The 25,000-nt window shown below is 47.7% G+C and overlaps 1 protein-coding gene across 3 annotated transcripts in view; it reads left to right on the plus strand.

Moving 5' to 3' along the window:
- Positions 1-25,000, plus strand: part of slc35f3b (solute carrier family 35 member F3b) — a 128,742-nt gene that overhangs the window by 87,247 nt on the left and 16,495 nt on the right. The window contains exons 1-5 of one of the 3 annotated variants that reach the window (XM_037532970.1): positions 648-807; positions 16,908-17,250; positions 20,048-20,267; positions 21,510-21,635; positions 24,008-24,200. In XM_037532970.1, the coding sequence (XP_037388867.1) occupies positions 732-807; positions 16,908-17,250; positions 20,048-20,267; positions 21,510-21,635; positions 24,008-24,200 (958 nt within the window). In that variant the 5' untranslated portion in view covers positions 648-731. Of the gene's footprint in view, positions 1-647; positions 808-13,158; positions 13,746-16,907; positions 17,251-20,047; positions 20,268-21,509; positions 21,636-24,007; positions 24,201-25,000 lie in introns of those variants that run through there. The other 2 variants (XM_017688808.2, XM_037532969.1) reach the window with 2 other exon arrangements.

A 25,000-nucleotide genomic window follows, 5' to 3' on the forward strand; every position in this document is an offset into this window, starting at 1 on the left:
AAGAGAGAGAGAGAGTGGGAGAGAGAGGGAGAGGGAGAGAGAGAGAGAGAGATGGGGGAGATAGAGAGAGATGGGGGAGAGAGAGAGAGAGAGAGAGAGAGAGAGAGAGAGAGAGAGATGGGGGAGAGAGAGAGAGAGATGGGGGGAGAGAGAGAGAGAGAGAGATGGGGAGAGAGAGTAGGGTAGAGACGGAGCTATGGAGCTGCGGAGCCGCCCAGCGCAGCACAGCCTCCGCGGTAGGATGTAGGTGCCGCGGGGAGAGAGGGAGCGAGAGAGAGAGAGAGAGAGAGAGAAGAGAGAGGGAAGAGAGAGAGATAGGGAGAGAGAGAGAGAGAGGAGAGAGGGAGAGAGAGAGAAGAGAGAGGGAGAGAGAGAGAAGAGAGAGAGGGACGAGAGGGGGAGAGAGAGAGAGAGAGAGAGAGAGAGAGAGAGAGAGAGCGAGAGGGAGGAGAGAGAGATAGGGAGAGAGAAGAGAGAGAGAGAGAGAGAGAGAGAGAGAGAGAGAGAGAGAGATACACACACAGAGAGAGAGAGAGGAGAGAGAGAGAGAGAGGAGAGAGGGAGAGAGAGAGAAGAGAGAGGGAGAGAGAGAGAAGAGAGAGGGAGAGAGAGAGAAGAGAGAGAGAGAGGAGAGAGGGAGAGAGAGAGGGAGAGAGAGAGAGAGAGGAGAGAGGGAGAGAGAGAGAAGAGAGTGAGAGAGAGAGAAGAGAGAGAGAGGGAGCGCGAGCAGCATGAAGAAGCACTCAGCCCGGGTCGCCCCGCTGTCCGCGTGCAACAGCCCCGTGCTCACCCTCACCAAAGTGGAAGGTACGTGCGCGCGCAGGACGGTCTCTGTGTTTAGACTGACGGTCTGGTACTGAGGAGGCGAGTGTGTGTGTGTGTGTGTGTGTCTGTGTGTGTGCGCTCACACTGCGGCGCGCTGCAGCTCGCCTTTACGCATTACGGTCACCGTGAGCGCGTGCGAGGTTTTGGCGCGTGTAAACTGTCACCCGGTGCACGAGGCTGCGTTTATTTATCTTTGATTCCAGTACATTCCTCCGCGCGCGCTCGCCCCACGCTAAACCATCTGGAGGGGTCTTTCTGTGATGGTCCCGCACGCGAACAGTGCGTTGTTATTATTGCAGTTAAAGGGGAACTCCACCGATTTTTCACTATTCACTGATTAAAATGTAGACAGAGCGAGCAGTTCAGGGTGGTTCTCTGTTCTAGATAAACTTAGTGGTGGTGATGGGAACCAAACGTCCCTCTAAAAGCTCCTACAGAAAGTTCCTACATGACCTGGTTCTGAATTCCCTGCCTGATGACTGAGACGCTGTTTTATGACAGTCTTTTGTTTATGCTGGTTTTGCTAGTGGCCAGACGTGCCAGCCTGTGCTGGTTTTCCTGCAGGGAATTCTGAGAAATTCCCCCAAACGGACTCTGCACTGAACGGAAACACTGTCACATACGCAGGACAGGCTCTGTTTACTTTTTCACTGGAGTCTTTGTGGTTCAGGGGCTCAGAGCTGTGCTGTAACAGAGGGAGGGGCAGGTGAGGTACTCCTTCAAGGGGATATGGAATGTTGATGATGGAAAATAGTGGAAAATCTGGAATAATGAGTTTTCTTTGGGGACTATTTTGCCGCACAGCGCCCTGCATGTCTCCCTCCACCAAGAATGGAGTTGAAGTTCTCTAAACTCTCATAAAACCACTCTGTGTACATCTTAACAATTCAATTATGCAGGAATTTGGGTGGAATTCCACGTTAAGTAGCTTGCCCTGCTGCGCTTCCATCAGTTTGAGGTTTGCATATTTAATACTGCAGGTTTTTAACTGGGCTCAGTGCAGCGTTGAGGAGTATGTGCTTTGAGCAATAAGAGAGGAAGCTGTTGTTTCCTGTTGAGACAGTTTATGCAGTTAAAGCTAATTACGTCTCCAGGTCCTTCCTTTTAGGCTCCAGAGTGACCAGCATGCATCAGACCCCTGTGTGTGAGGGGCTGTATGACCTGGTCGTTTAAAGGCGACAGTTCTGTGATGAAAATCGAGTCAGCGTTGACGAGTCGCTGATGTTTTCATGGATAGCATTCCAGGAGAAGGGGATGCTTTATAGCAAGCGGCTTTAAAGGTCCATGATGAATCCAAACTCTATAGGTCAGTACAGTGTGACCTGCCTTTTCCAACAAGCTCTGGATCACATTGCTTGCCTTCTGGGAACCGGAGACACGGACCCCGGAATCTTGCACGTTTGTGTCTGACTTCGGCGCACCCTAACTGACTTAACTGACTGTGTGTGAGAGTGTGAGAATGTGTGTATTGAGAGTCTGTGTGTGTGTGTGTGTGAGTGTGAATGTGAGAGTGAGAGTCTGTGAGTGTGTGAAAGAGTGAGTGGGAGTGTGTGTGTGTGTGCGTGTGTGAGAGAGTGAGTGGGAGTGTGTGTGTGAGAGAGTGTGAGTGTGTGTGAGTGGGAGTGTGTGTGTGCGTGTGTGAGAGAGTGAGTGGGAATGTGTGTGTGTGTGAGAGAGTGTGTGTGTGTGAGAGAGTGAGAGTGTGTGTGTGTGAGTGAGTGTGTGTGAGAATGTGTGTGTTGAGAGTCAGTGAGTGTGTGAGTGTGAATGTGAGAGTGAGAATCTGTGAGTGTGTGAGAGAGTGAGTGGGAGTGTGTGTGAGCTGGAGTGTGTGTGTTTGTGCGTGTGTGAGTGAGTGGGAGTGTGTGTGTGTGAGAGAGTGTTCGTGAGTGTGAGTGTGTGAGAGAGTGTGAGTGAGTGTGTGTGAGTGTGTGTGAGGTGTGTTAAACACTCATTGTCCGGCTGGGCCGGGCCGGTTTCAGGTTGGCTCCGTGTCTCTGAGTGTGAATATGTGTGTGAGTGTGTGTGTGTGAGTGTGAGTGAGTGTGAGTGTGTGAGAGAGTGTGAGAGAGTGTGAGTGAGTGTGTGTGAGTGTGTGTGAGGTGTGATAAACACTCATTGTCCGGCTGGGCCGGGCCGGTTTCAGGTTGGCTCCGTGTCTCTGAGTGTGAGTGTGTGTGTGTGTGAGTGTGTGTGTGTGAGTGTGAGTGAGTGTGAGTGTGAATGAGTGTGAATGAGTGTGAATGAGTGAGAGTGTGTGAGAGTGTGTGAGAGTGTGTGAGAGAGTGTGAGTGAGTGTGTGTGAGTGTGTGTGAGGTGTGTTAAACACTCATTGTCCGGCTGGGCCGGGCCGGTTTCAGGTTGGCTCCATGTCTCCGCTGATTGAGTCTCAGAGGATCGTTTTAGTAAAACCAGCATTTAAGTCCCAAAACCGCTTCTGCCTGTTTGCAAACACAGCAGCTGTAGATGGTCCTGCATTCAGCTTGGATTACAATACAGGTTTATTATGAGCTCCTCAGCGGTCAGGCAGTGAAAGCGCATTGTCCTGGTTCTGTTATTCAGAAGGAATAAATACAGTACAACATACTAAACTTTCCCACTGACCCCTCAGCATTGTCCGGTGTGCTGTATAGAGATGCCGGACACCGCCCTTTGGTTTATTTAATTCACAGTCGAAATGGCCTGTAAGTGAAAGTCACTCGCTTCAGGAGGCTTTTTGGGGAAGATCTGATGTACAGTCTTACAGTCAAAGTTTCCAGGAGTTTCTAAAACTGGAGTTCAAAAAGTCACAGAGGAAATGAGACTCTTAACGACCACCTGGAAGACCACCAGCACTGCCCCCGTCAGATAATAAAGCAATGAGAAAGTTGAGATCGTATGTTAGAGTGATTTTATCACATTCTTAGCCTAGAGCTCCCTTCCTGTGATAAAATCACTGTGATGTACGGCCTCAAGCGGCTTCTTGCTTTAATAACATGACATATGATCAATTATTTCCTGACACAGTGTTTGTTCGAAGTTATTATTAAGAATAATTTACAAACAAATTTTCCACCAAAAAAGTAGTTCCTTTCGAGTGTGATACCAATGCCAATCAGCCTTGGACGGCTTATGAGGAGAACGCTGGGTCAGCGTCGCTGTTCACTGCGGTCATTTCGTGATTTTGTAACTTTATGTCATGTAATTATGAATATGTTAACGGCACTGTTTACTGCAGAAACCTTCCCTTTATAAATACTTGTGGCCACCAGATCACCACCACGGGCGCCTTTAGCTCCAGTCCAGCGGCTCCTCTTCTCACACTGGGGCTGAGTCTCAAACGCCTCCCTGCTCCCTACATAGGGACTGTGTGGGAGTTTAAACGCTGGATCCTGCAGCTCAACAGAGCAAAACAGCCAAGAGGCTGTCGTTTGGGACTCGGACGCATCCAGACTCCACACACAGCCACTGTTTGGCTGTAGAGGCTGGAATGTCTAAACTTCCCTAGAGCACTATTTAGGGAGTATGCAGCCGTTTGGGACTCAGCCTGGGTTCGATGCTACTGAAACATTTAATTCAAGCCTGTGACATTAATGATGGAGCTGTTTAGCGTGTTTACTATCTTTTAGCCTGTTAGCCGGCTGACCAGCCTGGTTCTAGATAAGAACATAAGCCGTCAGCCCCTCAGTTTAAGCAGAACCAGGTTCTAACTTCATCAGTGCACTCAGTGCTCCATGTGAACAGCATTAGAGTCAAAGGTTATTCATTAACAGCACAAGGATGTTTTCCGTGCTGTGGCGCAGTGATGCGCAGTTCGGTGGTTGTGATGTGGTCATGGGTAACTTCGTACGTGGCTCAGCCAATCAGATTTTAGGACCTGAACTGTCTGTTTTATTTCTGATATTAGATTGGGCTGTTAAGCGTACAGTGCTGCGTAAGAGGCGCCTACGCTCAGCTTAAACACTATGGAATATTTAGAATAGGTGAAAATAAATCTAAATATGAGGAATATCTTGGGAGCAGGAATAAAGTCCAGATTTCTCCTGGATGCATCCAGCCACGCCCTTGATTAAGTTCCATCACTTGATTTAACGTAATGAGGTATTGATTAGTCGTGATAACACCAGGCTGCTGTGAGGAGAGGGACAAAGTCAAAATCACGACTTTTTAAATGTTATTTATTAATCCCAGTATTAGAGCAAATTAGCACTCGCGGTTCAGATGAACAGCTTTTTAGATGTTTAGATCTTCTCACAGTGCGCTGAGTTAGCCTGAGAAGCGAACACTCAGTGTGCTGTGTTTAAACACCCCGTGAGTTCTGTTTCAGGGCGTTAATCGTGACCGTGGCAGACGATGCTCAGTGAGCGCTGGCTGAGAGCAGAGCAGAGCCAGGCGACTGCAGGAGGAGTGCAGTGAGTCACTGAGCTGCTGTTTCGCTGCCAAACGTCTTGCTTTTCATCTCACAGCTTTAGTGAAGGTGCGATTTCCCCTCAAACTGCTGGAAAGGGCTGTGAGGAAGCAGCTGCTTTCCCTTTATGCTGTTTTTAGATTCGTACCTGCTGCATCCTGCAGATACCAGTGTGGCATAATTGGGCTTATATCATGCAAATCAGCTGAGGCGCGCGTGGTAACTGTCCTGCTGGGTTGCATCACTTGCTGGATGAATTCATACGCATGGCTGACGTGTGGGGCGAGCGGGGGTGTGACGACACGCCACATCCCTGTTTCAGTCATGCGAGTACTCTGTCTCTCTTACGCAGGCACCTGATTCTTCTGCATGGAGGGGGGGGGGGCAGGAGGGTACCGGAGCTGTTCGGGCGGGGGGGTGTCTTGGCATTGTGTGTGACATCCCCCCGGTATTCGGGGGTCCCGTGTTGTCTGGCTGCTAACTCACTCACCATAGCGGCGCTGATGCTTCAATGGCAGTAAATGTTTGTTCAGGTTTTCAGATCTGCTGCAGCACATCCTGAAGTTCTTCAGAGGAATCCGGGCAGAGTTACAGTTTCCAGACTATGAAGGACCAACTGGGTGAACAGGTCTGCTACAGCGCCACCCTGAGGCAGAGCAGTGCTGCAGCTCTATAAGTCAGAACCTGATTGTGGGTGAAGAAGATACACAATGGATTTGAGCATCTCTAACGGACAGCATAGCGTCATCATGGGCTTATTTTCATGGATATAGGGGGTACAAGGGGTTAATTAGGGGGTTCCAGACTCCACAGGACCCTCTGTATTCCACTCCTTGGGTCAGGGGCCTGGAGAATGACCATGTGAGTCACCTGTCTCTTTTCAGTGTGACTCCAGGGTTTATGATGCGTTCAGGTTCAGAACGAGACGAATGGCTGTGAAACGTCAGTGGATGTTTGGACATCTCCGGCTGTAACAGAAGACGAGCAGGAAATGACATTTGCTCTGCATCACGTTGGATTTATTCTGTCTAAATCAAGTCAGAGGAATCCCAGGGGCTTTATTTCAAACATTTCTACGGATCAGGAGAGTCTGCTTATAACATGCAGGAGCCAAATCTGTTCAGAGCGCCTGCAGCCTGCAGCTGGAGGCTGTACAGTAAAATACTGACAGATTTAGTTGATTTTTGAAGTGAAAAGAAGGAAAAACACAGCAGAAAAATACCAGGTTTGAATTCTATATATGTTCTATGCGGTTCTGTGTTGAACCTTTTTGAAAAAAGAACAGCACCAAAAAGAGTTCTTCTGTTGTTTTACTGTTACAAGCTTGACATTGTGACTATAGAAGAACCCTTTTTGGTGCTGTAGAGAACCACATACAACACATTCTCCATCAATCTGAAGACCATGCAAGGAACCTTTTAATCATTAAATCATTCTATATAAAATCTACACCGGTCAGGCAGAACATTCTGACCACCTCCTCGTTTCTACGCTCACTGTCCACTTTATCAGCTCCACTGACCGTATAGCTGCACTCTGTAGTTCTACAGTTACAGACTGTAGTCCATCTGTTTCTCTGATACTCTGTTACCCTGTTCTTCAGTGGCCAGGACCCCCATGGACCCTCAGAATTAGAACTAATTAATTAAGATTAAGAGACCCTTATTAGTCCCACAAGGGGGAAATTTCACCTCCACATTTAACCCATCAGTGAAGTGAAACACCACATACACTCTAGTGAGCACACACACTAGGGGGCAGTGAGCACACTTGCCCGGAGCGGTGGGCAGCCCAATCCACAGCGCCCGGGGAGCAGTTGGGGGTTAGGCGTCTTGCTCAAGGACACCTCAGTCATGGACTGTCGGCCCTGGGGATCGAACCGGCAACCGTCCGGTCACGAGGCTGGATCCCTGACCTCCAGCCCACGACTGCCCCATTGACTTTACTAAAGAACCCTTGAAGAATCAGCTTTTTTACTTAGTAATGCCCCTTTTTGCGAACACTTTTCACAGCCAACTAGGAGTCTTTCTGTTCTGTTTTAGGAATTTTACCCACCATCCCTGCAGAGCGCTCTTAGTTCTGCGATAGTCTTGGGACGTCTTGTATGCACAGTGTCTGTCCAAATGATTTGTTCTAAATAGAACCCTTAAAGAACCATCTGTTTGTCCAAGCTGTCCGACTACTGACCAAACCTCCTCGACTCAGTGATGTCTTTATAGCTTATTTAGCTGTATGTAAACACCTGAAATCGTGGCAGTGTGATGCGTAAACACACTCTATCATCAACCTCCATCATGACCAAGCGGTGGCACTGTGCAGCGGACGAGGCTGGTGAGACTGGATTGAGGCAGTGAGATGCTCCTCTTTCCCTCAGGCCTGTTGTGGGACCGGTTAGTGTATCAGGGCATTGAGCTGGGTGAGTTTGACTGCTCCGCCACTGGTCAGGGTTCTGGACAGGCTGGCTCTGTTTGGGGAGACACCTGCGGTGGCAGCTCGTCAATTGACTGCAGCAGGGGACTCACGGCCAATCTATGAGATATTGATCTGCAGGATAGAGTGCAGGGACCAGCGCCAGTGTGTTAAACTGCTCTCTGTCTTCGTCACAGGGCTAGAGGTTTCGGGGAGGGGAGCTGGACAGAGATGGATGGGAAGGACTGAGAGGGGTCCAGCGTGCCTGGTGCTGAGTCAGTTTGTAATATATATACTGTTAAAGGGTTAAAGGGTGAATTAGCAGCTCTACATTAACTTAGCAGAGCTTTATTTTACCGTAAAGGAGGATTATTTTATTATTACCTACTGATCAGCTGTGGAGCAGTGAACTGATCCTCAGGACTAAAATGAGGTTTAAACCTGAACCATGTAGCTCGTATTGAAGTCTTGAGATCAGTGCGCGTCCTGACCGCAGCGGCTAACGCTGCCTGCTCGTGTGTCAGTAGTACTGTGAGCGGTGACCTCAGAGTCACTGTAGAGGACAGGGGGCTACATCCTGAGCATCTGCTTCTCCAGCTGGACACCGCAAAGCGCAGTGGTCTTCACTAAACACAAAAACACACACACACACAGACTCAGTCATCTACCGACAGACTGCGGCCCTCGGGGGAGTGGGGGGTGATTAATTAAATAGCAAAACAACAAGCAACACAATCTTAGACTTTACTAGTGAATTTAAGGTGAATAGAAGTGAGATTAAAGGTCGTGATGGGTCTGTTTAATGTTCATGTGTTGTAAATTGTAGACAGATGATTCTGCTGAACTGGTTCAGAGTCGGAGCCGAAACACATTCCGGACTTTAGACTGAGCTCCTTTCACTCTGAGCGACTCTAAACCTTCGTAATGATTGGTTTATTAACACTAATGACTGAACGTTCCCAATCAATCAGAACTCCACCAAACTGGTGATGATGATGATATGTGTGTCTGTGTGCATGTCTGTGTGTGTGTGTCTGTGTCTGTGCATGTCTGTGTGTCTGTGTGTGTCTGTCTGTGTGTGTGTGTGTGTGTGTGTGTGTGTGTGTGTGTGTGTGTGTGTGTGTGTGTGTGTGTGTGTGCGTGTGCATCACTTTCTTTTTTGATTTTTCTGTTCCACCTTAAATTACTTACTCAGCTTCAGAGAAAAGTAATGGAATGACCAGCCGTCCTGTCATCAACGCCGTCATGTACTGTAGCCCACATACTGTAATAACCTTAGTGAGTTTATATATTTTATTGTTAGATATTTTCGGCTGTTGTTCTTCTACAGCCAAGTCCTGAATTTCGGTTTTGGCCATGAATTGTAATTTTAGCTTGTTAGTTCTGAGTGTTTTGCAGCTTCAGGATGGCTTTGTTCTGTCTGCACGTGTATCTGTCTCCTCTGTGATCAACATCCCCAGGCGTGTGAGTGTGTGTGAATGTGTGTGTGTGTGTGTCCATGAGAATTGACAGATGAGTTTTGTCCCCAGTTCGTGTTGGTGAGAGCGTGACTGCCATGTCAGGCTGATCTGCCTCCAGCAGCTGAGCTGAGTAGTAAACAAACCCATCCACACATGCTCCACCGAGACCACCACACTCAGATCACCATGCTCAGACCACCACACTCAGATCACCACGCTCAGACCACCACGCTCAGACCACCACGCCCACATCACCACGCTCAGATCACCACGCTCAGACCACCACACTCAGATCACCACGCTCACATCACCAAGCTCAGATCACCACGCTCACATCACCACGCTCAGACCACCACGCTCAGACCACCACGCTCAGACCACCACACTCAGACCACCACACTCAGATCACCACGCTCACATCACCACGCTCACATCACCACGCTCAGATCACCACACTCAGATCACCACGCTCACATCACCACGCTCAGATCACCACGCTCAGACCACCACGCTCAGATCACCACGCTCAGATCACCACGCTCAGATCACCACGCTCACATCACCACGCTCAGATCACCACGCTCAGACCACCACGCTCAGATCACCACGCTCAGATCACCACGCTCAGATCACCACGCTCAGATCACCACACTCAGACCACCACACTCAGATCACCACACTCAGATCACCACGCTCAGATCATCATATTCAGACCACCACGCTCAGATCACCACGCTCAGACCACCATGCTCAGATCACCACACTCAGATCACCACGCTCAGATCACCATATTCAGACCACCACGCTCAGATCACCACACTCAGATCACCACACTCAGATCACCATATTCAGATCACTACACTCAGACCACCATACTCAGATCACCACACTCAGACCACCACACTCAGATCACCACGCTCAGACCACTACACTCAGATCACCACGCTCAGACCACCATATTCAGATTACTACACTCAGACCACCATATTCAGATCACTACACTCAGACCACCACGCTCAGACCACTACACTCAGATCACCACGCTCAGACCACCATATTCAGATTACTACACTCAGACCACCATATTCAGATTACTACACTCAGACCACCATATTCAGATCACTACACTCAGACCGCCACGCTCAGTTCACTACGCTCAGACCGCCACGCTCAGTTCACTACGCTCAGATCGCCACGCTCAGACCGCCACGCTCAGACCGCCACGCTCAGTTCGCCACGCTCAGTTCACTAAACTCACACTCACCGACATGTGAGGACACTGCATTTTCACACAGTGATGTTTACTGTTGTTTTTACAGCGATGAGCACTGGATGGGTCAGTCCTCCACAGGGCGCCACGCCACCCATCTTCAGACCATGAGTGACATATAGATGAACCCTTTCCATAATTAAATATACGCTAAGATACATCAGCCTTTCACGTGAACTACAAACGTGTTGTTACTGAAGAGAACGCTGAGCAGCTGCTCATGTTTCCTTTGTATTTGTCCACCTGGTGAAAAAGGAAAACCGTTGTGTGACCTCACGTCACAGATATTTAGAAAAAGTAAAAATTCCACTCCCATTCTTTTCTGATGTAGAATACTAGCTGGATAAACATTATATATATATATTATATACGCAGTGAATTATTGCTAACACTACACAGACTGCCTATTATCATTGATCAGCTAATTACATTTCAGTGCATGCTGGGAATTGTAGTGCAGTTCTTGGTGAAATGGGCTAATATTAAAGGATTTCTTTGGCCTGGCTTAGACCACAGACCTTGGGTTTGACACATGGGGGTCAGGCTGTTGTTATAGCGCCCCCTGCTGCTCCAGTAGGAACGTCCCTCAGCTCTGCCTTGTTTTCCAGCTGTCCGACTAACTGAGAAATCCCGTCATCACGCCGGCATTAGCGCGGCGGGCTTCAACAAACCTCCACCACCCGTTTCTCATTAGGCGGAGGGGCAGGACTGGGGGCACTGCTGGGGGGCAGAGCTGGGGGGCAGAGCTGGGGATTTGCAGCTGTCAGCAGGAGATATCTGCACTGCGGAGACCAGCGGGGGCGCAGAGCGACACTCGGATTCAGAGCCTCGTCCAGAAGTGCATTAACTGCAGCAAACGGCAGGAAAGACGTCTGGCGGCGGTAAAGGAGCAGGTTTTACTCAGCCAGTGTGAGAAAGACCCTCGTCTTCGCTGACAGAGCCGCCGTCGAGACACACAGACACGTACAGCGACTCCGTGGCTGAAGCGCTGTTGGTTTACAGTCCCTGAAAATAAACGATTCCCAGAATTCCTGGCGCATCGCCGTCTGTTCAGCAGAGCTTATTATAAGGGCTTATAGAAGTGCATTTATTTCAGCTTTTTCTTTCTAGGTTTTGTATTTGTTTCAGTGAGATTAGCTATTGGCTTATTTTAATTAACTTTAATTATTGACGCAATGAAATCACTAAAAACAAGTTAATAATAATAAGATTAAAACCGTCTCAGAATGAGAAATATTACATACCTTGCATGGATTTAAGGTCATTTCACTTGCCCAGCGACATTGAACTGACTTTGCTGTGCTGAGTTTGCTTCTTCTGACAAAAAGATTCAAACAGGAAGCCGAGGCACCAGAATGCAACGGCTACACCATTAAAGGTGGAACAGGAAAATTCGAAGAAGTCGAGGCACCTGAGTATAGCCTAAATACTGCACCGTTTAAGGTGGAACGGGAGAATTTGAGCAGTAAGCTGGCAAGAAAGAAAGTGACTTCAGCTTCATGGAGCACTGAAAGGCCTGAAAAGGGATGAGGAGGCTGTCCTGTTACGAGCGTGTTTATTCTGGTGTTTGTTCAAAGTTTTTGAAGGATTTTATGGCCACAAAGCCTCAGCCCTGCATGTCCATGCGTCTGGGGGGTGGAGCGAGGGGTGTGTTTGTTTTCAGTTCAAATAATAACGGGTGTTCTCCAGGATCACACACTGCACCTAAAAGCAATCTCACTTTTATTTATGGCTGTTCCTTTAAGGCCGAAGCCGTTTTCACAGACGGCGGCAGTTATTCCACGGAGCAGCTGAGCTGCTGAAGCTGAGAGAGGATCTAAACAGCCTCAGGAACGTTCAGAGTCTCAGCCCGACTCTGTCTCACAGCAGGACGGCTGCGGGGTCAGATCATCAGCTGACCCCAAATGGCAGATCAGGACTTTTCAGCCTTATTTCAGGTCTTGTTAGCGTTTAGTTTGATGCACAGAGCCAGACAGGTGTCGGTGGAGTTCATCTGGATCAGTTACCTGTTCATGTGTCTGCAGGTGTGATACCAGATGTGGTCTGTCAGGCGACTCTGATGTCGTGCAGTTCTGTAGTTTCCATTTTTACTGGTCTTTTTTGCTCCAACATCGCATCGTGTGTTCTGGTACGCATCATCATCTTAATGATTCATGAAAAAGACAAATTTAAATAGGAAAATAAATGAATAGGCTGGGCTCCAAACACCTGGATTTAAATGTAAAATTCTCAAATATAGTTGAAAAATAAAAATTAATATAGTAATCAGCAGATTTTTATGGAAGTATTTAAAAGAGAACCAACCACAAATCTAATAGTGAAAAACAATAAACATGAAGGAAGGAGCGCTGCTGGTACCTGTCAGCTGGTACGCTGTCCTTGTTTTCATTAACGATGAAATCATTTTAATATGTCGCAAAATCTGAAAATGAATGATCATAACAGTAAATCCAAATGGTATCGCCCAGTTTCTCTTTTTAGAAATGTCTTTCTTGCTGTTTTTCTGAGAGACAATAACCTAAACGAGGCGTCCAATAAGAATGAACATTGATGTTTATTACTGAGGATGTGCTGCATCTTCGTCTTTCTGTCGAGTTCTGAGTCGCCCAGGATTGGGATCGATTTTTTCCTGGGCGATCAAGGAAGATCCTGGATGGGTGGCAGCTCTGCTCACAATGAAGCATCACAGTGAAGCTTGATAACTTGCCTTCGCGAGTGGATCTGATTTCAGATACAGTTCTATTGTCAGGTGTGATACCCGTCCTCGCCACCAGAGGTCAGCCTCACCTGAATACTGACATTCTCCCTCGTTGCACCCTGACCCCTCACCTGCAGCTCGTTTCACCTGCCTATATGAGGACCTGCAGGACGCTGACTCAGTGTGAAGTCCTGCCAGTCTCTCTGCATGCTGAGCCTCGGCTCCTCCCTGCTGATGGTTTTGGTTGCCTTCACCCTTTTCTGTGCTCTTTCGCTGCTTCTGGATCTCCCTTTGGTGCCTTTGAACTTTTCCAGAGTTTTGACCTTTGGACTGTTTTCGACTCTGACTCTGGTTTTTGTGTTTTGGATTAAACAGGATTATGGATTCTAATCAGCCTGGAGACTCTTCCTCACATCTCTTTGCTTTAGAGCAGTCTTTGATCCATCAGTGGATCAGTGTTGTTCTCCTGCAGATCCTGTTCATTGTGCTCGGTCTGTGCAGCACTGTAACATTCACTGACCCCAGCCTCGGCCCTCCAGGAGCTCTTAGCGAACTCGTCACTGGCTCTTCTCATCTGAGCTCTGCTACCAAACCATATGCAGACTGCCCACGTGCTCCAGCGTCGTTCGCGGTTCCTTTGTGGAGCAGAACATGTTTTATTGATGTGCGGTTCAGCGGTGGGCGAAGGCGCAGGCCGTGAGTGGGCAAGCCAGAGGATGTAGTTTCATTTGTTTTGTTCTGCCTAAAAAGTGCTCAGCTCTGTTCTGCTCCCCTCGGGGGTGGCGTGGTCGGGCTTGCCAGCGTGTTTGGGAGGTTTAGCTGAGCTGCGATGAGGAACTGGGTGGCGAGACAGATGGACGGAGGCCCAGGAGGCCCAAGCAGAGCAGGTCTGGAGGTGACGTTGAACCAAAGATGAACATCCTCAAAAACAGAGTCTGTCTCTGAGTTCTGTGGAGTGGGTTGGAGTCTGCGCAGCGTATAAATAATCCAGCCGCTCGTCTTCTTGCCTCAGGCAGATATCGATGTGAAGGTGGTGCAGGGCCAAGTCAGGACAGATTACGAAACGCTGAAAAATAAATAAGGCTGAGGAATTTAAAAGGGCGCAAGATGTTTTTAGACAAGAGAAGCGTCACTGTGAAAAGCCTCTCAGCGTTCGGCTGCCCAGCTCAACAGAACGCCAGTAACAACCTGGAAATCAAGACGTTTAGATGCCGTGTCGAATGATGTTTGTTTACTTATGCTAATGAAGTAAACACACATTCTGCTTTTCATCTTGTCGTCAGCTAAGATCATCCATGTTGTTCAGCCCCCATTGCTCGCTAGCAGCTCCACACAGAGCCAATACTGTCCACGTTAATCTGATAACTGTGTGCTTAGGATACTTTACTGAGCACCACATCTCACCCCTTATCACACCGACCGTGACACGTAACCCTAACCCTCTATATTCAAATTTCGCTTGGTTCCTCATTTTCTACAGAGCAATATTTTTCATCTACAACATTGACTGAACACGTTTTGATGGGAAAAATGTGTGATTTACAACTAGAATCAAACTGGATTTTTGTCCTTGTAGGTGAGCAGGCAAAGCAAGTTGTTTTCCATTATATTTTTATTTTGCATTACATGAAAACTTCAGCTGCCCTTCGCATTAAGTGAAAATTTCAGGATGAACAGAATAGGAACAAGGAGATTCAAGGTTTTGATCCAGCCGTTACGACACTGGGTGCTGTTGTTTAAACGCTGTATGTCGGTTACGCAGGAGTGTCAGACATGAAGAAGCTGCAGCCTCCATGTTGTCTCAGCACGGCCGCTGTCGTGGAAAGGTGCAAACAGTCAGAGTTCTTCTAATAAAAGAGCTGCTTTGATTACATTCGTTAAAAATATCGTTGATTCAGTCTGCTGTTGTAATGGCCACTAGGGGGCACTAATGTTGGAGTACCTTATATGCTAATGTTGCTCATGATGTGGTAGAATTTCGTTAACTAGAAAACCTTACCTGCCAGCTAACGTCTTCTCGGAGAGTGAACGCCAGCACGTTTGAGTGTGAGTGTGAGGGGATGGCACCTCCGGGGAGACGCGGAGGACACGTGTTCTCCAGGCTCTCCGTCAGGGTCCTCCCTGCTATTAGACCAGCAGAGCTCCTGGTTTAATGTTTACACCGGATGCTGGTACTAAATCACATTAACTGATCCTAACGCTGGTCCTGATCTTGTGTCCAACCCTAACACTGTTAACAAGCAACTGACCTCTAACAGTTTATTAATATCATCTGTTCAAAACCCGTCCAGATAAAATGAGACTAAAATCGACGTCACAGTATTTTGAGTTTAACAGTAGTACCACCACAGGGAGGTGGACGGGTCAGTTTGGCTTTATTAGCCAGTCGATATTTTAAGATATATTTTCAAAGCTTATTGTTACACTGACACCCATGTGTCAAACACCCACCACACAATCCCTTCCGGACCACAAAAGAAGTTTCATTTTCTATTAATATTAGCCAGTTTCACAGTGCGCTTTACAGTCCCCAGCATGCACTGCAACGTAACATGCTCTGACCCTCCAACCCCAACAGTCTATAGTTCAGCAGTTACACTCAGTTCTACACCAGTCTTACCACCGAAATGCACGTCAGCTGCAGTTCAACCAACATAAACACGGTACAGCTCAGCTTCGTCTAGACGCCGAAGAGAAGGACACGCGGCTGTCCAGTGCAGCGAGATGTTTCACAAGCGCTCTCTATGATGTTCCAGATCTCGGTTCTCTTCTGGTGCTCGTCCTGTTGATGCTGCGCAGTGTTTAGACTTTGCTGATCTTTCAAGGCTGAAAAATCAACCGTGAAATCAACATTCATTTCTCACATCCCTCCAACTTTAGAGCACTTTGATTGGTGACCCATTAGAGCAAGGCTGCCCAGTCCTGGCCCTGGACATCTGCCTCTCTGAGTTCAGAGTTCAGATCCAGCACACCTGGCTCTGATACTCAGACGTCCCTGAAGGCCTTCAGTACCTGGATCAGGTGTGTTCAATTTGGGCTGGAGCTGAACGGTCCAGGACCAGGACCAGGACTGGGCTCCCCTGCATTTATTCAGGTTTTAAATGTTGAGGCCCAAGCTCCCGTATATTTACAGGATCTTTTACTTCCTCAGATTCAGGTCTGGGTTCTCAAATCCGCTGGTAGTTCCATACGCAAAGTTCTGCTCCAGAACGTGACTGTGCTTTTAGTGTGTTATGGAAGAAGCTTGTCAAAGGAATTCTGGATCTTTATCTCGTTTCAGTGGATTTGTTGTGTGTTTTTATGCATTGATTTTGTTGTTTGTTTTCTGTAAAGTTCTTTGAGATGGTGCTGTGATGAAAATGAGCTACATAAATAAACTGTAGTATTTAGATCAACCTGATTCTTTATGAATCCCACTGGACTGCCGTTAAATCCCAGAGTAGAATCCTTAGTCAGCTTTATCTGAGTGTCAGGCATGTAGTACAGGAGTCAGTGGAGTTAATGAAGGTGAGTATCTATGAAGGTGTCTCAGGTTCTCTGCTAGCTCTTGTCCGTTCTGTCCTCTCCTGCCTGCAGAGGATCGGACTTGATCACCAGATATTTTACTCACGGGTCCAATTGAATCTTCTGAGCTATTTTTAGTGATTTTTCTGAAGGACACACGGACGGAAGAGATCTTATCTATAGTGCAGCGTCTGAACAGGAGCTTCTCCGCTGTGTGGAAGCGTGGTCGCTGTGTAAATATGGGCTGGTTCTGTAGATTTCTGCTCTTGGTCCTGTGATAAACCTGCCCGTGTGGTGGACTCGGTGTGGGTGAGGGTCTCACACACTGTCTTTGTGACTTTCTCTCTCCCTCAGGAGAGGACCGGCCGCGGGAGAACGCGTCAGGCACGGTGGACGGACAGCCAGCCGGAGGTGTGACGGGGGCGGAGTCAGGGGCTGTGAGACGGAGAGTTCACTGCTGCGTGAGAGTGACAGCCGTGCAGGTGCGCAAAGCCTTATGGGGCGTGGCCATGGTGATGTGCGTGTGCTCATCCTGGGCTGGCTCCACCCAGCTGGCCAAACTGACCTTCAAGCGGTTTGACGCGCCCTTCACCCTCACATGGTTCGCCACCACATGGAACTGCCTCATCTTCCCGCTCTACTACATCGGACACTTGTGCAAGAGTCCGGAGAGGCAGACGCCCAAGCAGAGGTTCAGGTAAGGAGAGTCTGAGGATGCAGAGGGTGGCTCGGACCGCCCGGTTACAGGCCAGAGGGCACAGATGTTTGGTGGGCTCATCACAGCAGGTCACCCTCTCCCCAAAGACAGAGATAGGTGAGAGACAAGGGAGCAGAGGAAGGAGGAAAAACAGGGACATTTCGACAGTTGACAAACTGGACAGGACAGACAAACAGAAACAGTGCCGGTCATTTTTAGCAGCTGCATGCTCTGGCGTCTGTACAGATCTCTTTCACCTTGAGTCAGACGAGCTGTAAAGATTAATAAACTTTATAATAAAATAATTAATAATAATAATAATTATATTAATAATCGACATGTGTAAAACACCGTCAGTCTCTGACGAAGCTGAACTCAGAATCCTATTCAAATATTCCCCTTCCACCTCGAATGGTGCAGCGTTTATTATTAAAACGCCTGAGGAGCCAGAACGTCCCTGCAGCTCTGTTTAAGGCGGAATGGAAAAATTCAAAATAGAATATGAAGCCGCTTGAGCCTCATTGTTCTCTGTGCCTAAAATCAGGCTGATATTTAATGTTACCGTCTCTCATATACAACTCAGAACATCAGTATTAGACTTGAATTTATCCAGTGAGGTTGACGGTAATGATGCACATTCACTTCAGACAAAGTTAAACGGGCAGAGTCAACAAAATAACGGCTAAATTACATCTCGTCTGCTCTTTTCTGGAGTGAAGGTGCTGTGTCATGGTGTTCTGTGCGAGTGTGAACACGTCAAACGAACTCGGACCCTCAAAACGGCCCCCAAAAAGAAACCGAACACAGATCAGAACATCTGAGGGCCGGTCACTCTGAGGACCTGAGGGTCAGTAACGCTAACAAAATGGTATTCCTAAATGAGGTTGAATATTGTGTTCAGAATCTAAAAAAACACAAACGTACAGAACAGGTGATGTTCAGACGGTTGAATTTGTTCTGATTGAGTTTTTTAGCTGCTGTAGTCTTATTGTCCTCTTGCCCCCTCAGTGTTTACTGTGATGACCATGCTGGGGTTCATAAGGTACCATGATATTAGATTCATTACAGTGTCCTGACACTTTATGGCTCTTGATGAATAGAGTGAAGCTGTTGAAGCCGCTGTCGGCCACGCTGTCTTCACTAAATTCATTGGCAGATTCATCGTATGTTTACAGCACTGCTGACACCGTCAGGTCACAGGAGCAGTTAAAATCGATCTGTTTGGCCCTGAGGTCAGGACACCCCTGAGTTCTAAGGTTCTCAGGATGAAGCCGCACCTGATCCCACGTTGTTACTGCAGCACTGACGTATTAGAGCCGATCGGTTCCACCACATTAAAGGCTGACGCCCACCTTATTAACGCTGCTAAGATAAAGGCGTTTTAAAGCCTCTGCAGCCTGACAGGTCAGTGAGCTTATGTCCTAATCTGTCTCAGTCCTGCAGTGATGGTTCAGGGGAACACGAGGACAGTCCCCACTGTGTTACATCACTCAGCACGCCTCCTGCTGCAGTTCAGGGATAGCCTCTCTCTCAGCCTCCCTCCCAGAATCCCCTGTGTGTGTCCTGAATACTGAATAAGCCTCCCTGTTTGTCCAGAGAGCACTGAGACTCACTGAGGGACGCGCTTTATCATAGCTGCACCAGCTCATTGTGAGTTCGACTGCTGCCCAGTCTGAATGTAAACGGCCGCTACGTTCAAGTTTACGAGCTACTGGAATTTAACCAGTTGCACCAACTAACATCGGTTCAATGCAGCTTTGAGTTCTAACTTAAAATGTACACAGACCCAGTAGAGTTCTGCTGTAAAAAGACCGGTCCATTTGATCGATGAGAGAACCTGCAAGAAAACCTGATGTGCCTGTTTGTGTCGAGCAGCTCTGCAGGATAGATTCACCTGTTTTTGTCCATCAGAGATAGAAAAGATCACAGACCTTCACACGGGCGGTACTGCAGCCCTGAGCCCTGCTTTGTGTCCGGCGCTGAGATGTTGTTCTGCAGGGTCGTTCAGAAACCTGGTGGGCAGATATTAAAGTACCCGAGTCGACTGTGTTCAGAGCAGTAAGAGCAGCTCCATCAGCGCTGAGGCTCTGCGTGACGCTGACCTTATTCCCGTTCAACCCACAACTATCACAGCCGTCATTACGCCTCTGTCGTTCAGCGGGTTCAGATAGCCGCAGCTTTGCTAACGTCACTGACCGTTCCAGTTTGACCAGCCCCGTTTGAACATCGGACAGTTCCTGCAGCAGAACAGAATAAACACACGTATGAGAGACGGACACTTTGAGGACAAACACGTAACTGATACAACCTGCATACCTTTAGCGACGTGCATGCAGCGCGGTAAGAGAGAAGCGAGGGATTTCACTGCCTGTGGTGTTTCCTGTTTGTTCGTTCCTGATTGGCTGCAGAGGGAGAGCCTCATTCTCTGCGACACTGTTTCGATCGTGTCTGTGGTGCCACCGAAATGAGTTTAAACTAACTGCTCTCATTGTGAGGTTAAGGATGGACTTTACACCCCAACTTACGACCAAACTCTCGCTTGGCTGGTGCAGCTGCAGGGTCAGATTCATGAAAGCTTTCCTAAGAAAAAACTTACGAAGGTTCTTAAGACAAGCATTACGAAGTTGAAATGAGTGGGTACTGTAACGACTGTACACCATAACGTAAATCAGAATGAACGACCTGGACTCATCTTCATGTCCGGGAGGTCAGAGAGGGGTTTGGTAATGAGTGTACGGTGTGAAGATCTCAGAAACGGTGCGCTTTGTTTGGTGATCTCTGTGCTGCTTGTTTGCAGGGAGTGCTGTCGGTTCTTCGGCGAGGACGGACTGACAGCCAAGGTGTTCTTCACTAAGGTGGCTCCCTTCGGGCTGCTGTGGACGACGACCAACTACCTGTACCTGCAGGCGTTGCGCAAGATCAACACCACCGATGTCTCGGCTCTGTTCTGCTGCAACAAGGCCTTCGTCTTCCTGCTGTCCTGGATCGTCCTGCGCGACCGCTTCATGGGCGTCAGGGTGAGCAGCCTGACCATCTTGACGCTCCTTTCTTTCATTATTATTATTATTATTATTGCTGCTGGAGGTTTTGTGACCAGAGTAAATAGACATTTGTCTCAAAATAGGCCAGTTTTCTTTTGCTGATCCTGCATCTTTATAGTCTATCAAAATGTCGAAGTCATGATGGCCATTATATTCTCCTGCTCAGTTTTTACATCATCATTATTATTATTATTATTATTATTATTATTATTATTTCCATCACATGCCAAAATGTGGTCAAAAGTGTAAATAAGTTAGCACGCCCTCTGCAGAGAATGCACGTAAACGTGACGTTTTTGTTGGAAAAATATAAAATATAATTTTGCACAGGCCACTTTTCAAGTTTTATTATTTTCCTAATGTGTTAAAATTCAATAAATAATTCAAATGAGCTAGGAGTCTCTGTAAGGGGTACCTTTACTTATTCACACTCAGAAAATCAGCACCACCATGTCATTAGACTGGGGTGCACAAACTATTGCATATGGCTGTCAGATGGAGAATCTGCCGTGTGCAGTTCTTTAAAAATCCCGTTTAACAGTAGATCCACATCACACCAAGCAGAGTTCCACTGCTGTTAATGTCTGTCCTAGAACCTTTTTCCAGTGTGGAACCCTTTCGGACAGGATGAAAAGAACCTGAATGAAACAGAGAGCTTCCCTTCAGGAAGAATGTGCTGTATAGGGTTCTATCTGGCACCCAAAACGTTCTTCTATCGTGACAAACCTGACATTGTTTAAAAAAAAAAACGGAACCGTCTACAGCACGTTCTCCATCAGTCTGAACCATTTCAGCATGCTGAGAACCATGCTGTGAACGTAGAACCTTTTTCTTTACTAAACCTTTTGAAGAACCATAATTTTAAGTATTTACAGTAAGGAAAACGCTGTAGAACCTGTTCTGACCAATGCGGTCTGACCCGACGAGTTCTGACTGATGCGGTCTGACCCGACGCGGTCTGACCCGATGCGGTCTGACCTATGACAGAATCTCTGCCTCCGTTTTTGTATGAATGTTGAATGAAGAATTGATTATAGGATTGGATCGTTTTTTTTTTTTTTATATACTCGGGTCACCAGCCGTGTAGGCCAGCTGCTGATATCTGACCTCTCGACGACTAAAGCTCCCAGAGCTGAGGCTCAGCTAGACTGTCCACTGCGCTTTGGGCCAAAATCCATTACCACTGGCTCAGAACTGACCAGCATATGTCTTCGGCAGATTGTCGCCGCCATCCTGGCCATCGCAGGCATCGTGATGATGACGTACGCAGACGGATTCCACAGCCATTCCGTTATCGGAATCACGCTGGTCGTGGCTTCTGCTTCAGCCTCTGCGCTGTACAAGGTAAAGACGTTACAGATGGGTCCCAGAGCAAGAGGAGCATAGAAACTATTATTTGTTCCTGATGGTTCTGTAGTGTGTTTTTGGTATGTAAATGGGTTGAAATCGCAGTGTAAAGGATAACAATGTTTTAATGTGCAAAAAGTGGCTGGTTCTAAATGCACCTTATGGTTTCCTAATGGGATCTAAGGGTCTTCTACAGGAAACTAGTGGAAACTATTAAAGGGGAACTCCATCATTTATCCAGAATTTACTCCATAATTAAGTGGTGAAGATGTAATCGGAGCGGTTCAGAGCGGTTCGGTGTGAAACGCTCTGTTCTAGAGAAACTTACTGAGTCAAAGTTGTTCAAAGTGGCGGTGGATAGGAACCAGACGTCCACCTCTAAAAGTCTCTAAATGTGGTTCTGAATTAGCGGTGCAACAGATGGACACAGAAACCAATACCGGTCTCACAAGTCTGGACCAGGACGCTGGTCCACTGGTCCAAACTTGCGAGACTGGTCACGGTTTCTGTTTCCATTTGTTGCACACCGTGGAACGAAGTGATGTTCCTCCACGACCTGCATGGAATAAAATGGACAGTACAAAGTGTAAATGTGCAGACGTGAGTGTGAAAACATTAAATTAGAAACAATACAATGAAAACGATAACGAAACAGACATTAGACACAGTGACCAGATGGGACAGTGCAGCACCGACACAGCGCTCATCTCTGAGCATGAGGTAGCGGAACAAGGTGCAGAGATATTTAACAGAACCTGATTAAACCCAGCAGTAGCCCCTCCCGGCAGGGTCAGCCCAAAACCCGTGAGTCGCTTCAACAGCCGGCACCTGAATTTCTGCTCTCAGATACGAGTCTTTATCCTCTAAACGGGCGTCTTTAATTATCGCTTAGCTAGAACCCGTACTGCAGCCGGAGGCACTGCACACTCGCGTTAGAACAGGTCCGACTTCGTCCTGTCACTCCAACGCCGACTTCTCTCCTGCCGTTTAAAGTTTATATCATCTATTCTTGTGATGTCAGAGCAGGTAGTCCAGTCAAACCTGTGCTGGCGTGATCTCCTCAGCTAAGCTATGTTAGCTAGGAGAGAGGAGCCAGAGAGCATTATCTTAGCTAGGAGGCTCCAGACACCAGCGCAGAGGTTTAACTTCGGCTTTCTGTCCCTCCACTTTGCTTCCTCGGATCTGAGTCAGTGAGGCTTCTGTGAGTCAGAGTCGAACCTGTTCTGTGGTGAGCAGCACTGGCAGCTAATGCTAGCCAGCTACTCTCTTGTGGCACAATACCGACATAAAAATAGAACCAGTCAGTGAACAGTTTAGGAAAGTCGTTACACCATCCCGTTAAATGGTGCTGTGGCCCCCAGTACGGTTAGCTAACTGGGACCAAAAAAGCGCTCCCCCCTGAGGTCACCCTCACTGATTACTCTGCTTCACAATAAGTCCATGTTGAGCAGAGTTGCTATAAAGTATTAAATAATGTGTTCATTTGAAAAAAAGCTAAATGAGTGGTGCCCCTCATGTCACTGGGGTCGTCCCTATCTTTAATTAGGGAACATAACTAGCAAATCACATTGTTGCATTGACTCTCTACACCCTGTCTGGACTTCTGGCTCTTTATTTTTCCATTTTAAAACTTTTTTTAAAAAAGGTACAAATGACTGGTTCTGGGTTTTCTGTCGGTATTGTGTCTTTCTCATGGGAAAAATTTGAGGCATGCAAGAACCTTAAGACAGTTTGAGGGTTAATTTGCATTGTTTGTGCCTCTATGAAGAAAAAATGTACCTCTACTTTTCCATTTTTCTGACATTGTGCATGTTAAAGGATTATTATAAGGCATTAACAGACTGGATACAGTATGGAAACTTTCCTGCTGCTTCTGCTGCAGGTTTTCCTGTGAAATATTCCAAACATAATACCTACCTGTCTACACTAGAATTCCAGAGTGATTCCACTATAATTATGGAACATGTCTCATTTTGTTAATATGTAAAGCTCATGGAAATGGCTTTGGAACTTCCTCACTCGAACATGTTTAGCAGGCTGAAGTTATCAGCACTCCAGCTGCTTTTGTGTGCATCATTTAAAAAGCAGTGGTGAACCCACCCCAGCAGGAGGCTCACAAAGGCTCTTATTTAGTCAGCTTTCAGAATGAGACGTGAAATAGTTCATTAGCTAAAGTTAGTAAGTTTTTCAGTGGTATATTATTTAATACATAATTAAATAAATCATCTAAGGCTAGTGGGATTTAAGCTAAGTGTAGAAAGCATGTCCACTGTGTGGGTGCGCGTATGTGCGGGCATATTATAGGTATTCAGACGCTCTTCTGTTCCTGACGTTCTTCAGAATGATGTTTTCCGTGTTGTTTTTCTCAGGTGCTCTTCAAGCTGGTGCTCGGCAGTGCCAAGTTTGGGGAAGCTGCTCTGTTCCTCAGCATCGTTGGGGGGGCCAACTTTGTCTTCATTAGCTTCGTGCCAGTAATTCTGTACTTCACCCACGTGGAGTACTTTGGATCTCTGGACAGTATTCCCTGGGCCAGCCTCTGCGGAGTCGCAGCCCTCCTGCTAGGTATGTGTGACTGGCTCTGACAGACTAACACCGGTTAACAATTTCTGATCTCAGAAAAAGTTTCCCTCAAACAACTAATTGTGTATCTAATATAAAACAAATTATATGAAAAGTTTCATTCAGATTTTGGTTCTAACCACAGTACAGACACTGCATTGGTGTGCATGTTGTGAGCTCAGTTCAGAGAGAGAGAGGGATGAGAGAGAGGGCTGAGAGAGGATGAGAGAGGGGGAGAGAGAGGTACAAGAGAGGGTGAGGGGGGGGGGGCGTGAGGGGGGAGAGAGAGACAGAGAGGGACGAGAGAGAGAGAGAGAGGGGGAGAGAGAGGGACGACGAGAGGGGACAAGAGAGGACGAGCGAGGGCTGAGGGGACGAGAGAGGGCTGAGAGGACGAGAGAGGGAGAGAAAGGGACAAGAGAGGGGGAGAGAGAGAGGGACGTGAGAGGGACGTGAGAGGGGGGGAGAGGGAGGAGAGAGAGACAGAGAGGGACGAGAGAGAGAGAGTGCGCAAGAGAGGGACGAGAGCGAGGGCAGTGAGAGGACGAGAGAGAGGGCTGTGAGAGGACGAGAGAGAGGGCTGTGAGAGGACGAGAGAGAGGGCTGTGAGAGGACGAGAGCGAGGGCTGTGAGAGGACGAGAGAGGACGAGAGAGAGGGATGACGAGAGGGGACGAGAGAGGACGAGAGAGGGCTGAGGGGACGAGAGAGGGCTGAGAGGACGAGAGAGAGCGCGCAAGAGAGGGACGAGAGAGGACGAGCGAGGGCTGAGGGGACGAGAGAGGGCTGAGAGGACGAGAGAGG

The sequence above is a fragment of the Pygocentrus nattereri genome, chromosome 22, assembly GCF_015220715.1.
Source record: "Pygocentrus nattereri isolate fPygNat1 chromosome 22, fPygNat1.pri, whole genome shotgun sequence".
NCBI classification, from domain to species: Eukaryota; Metazoa; Chordata; class Actinopteri; order Characiformes; family Serrasalmidae; genus Pygocentrus; species Pygocentrus nattereri.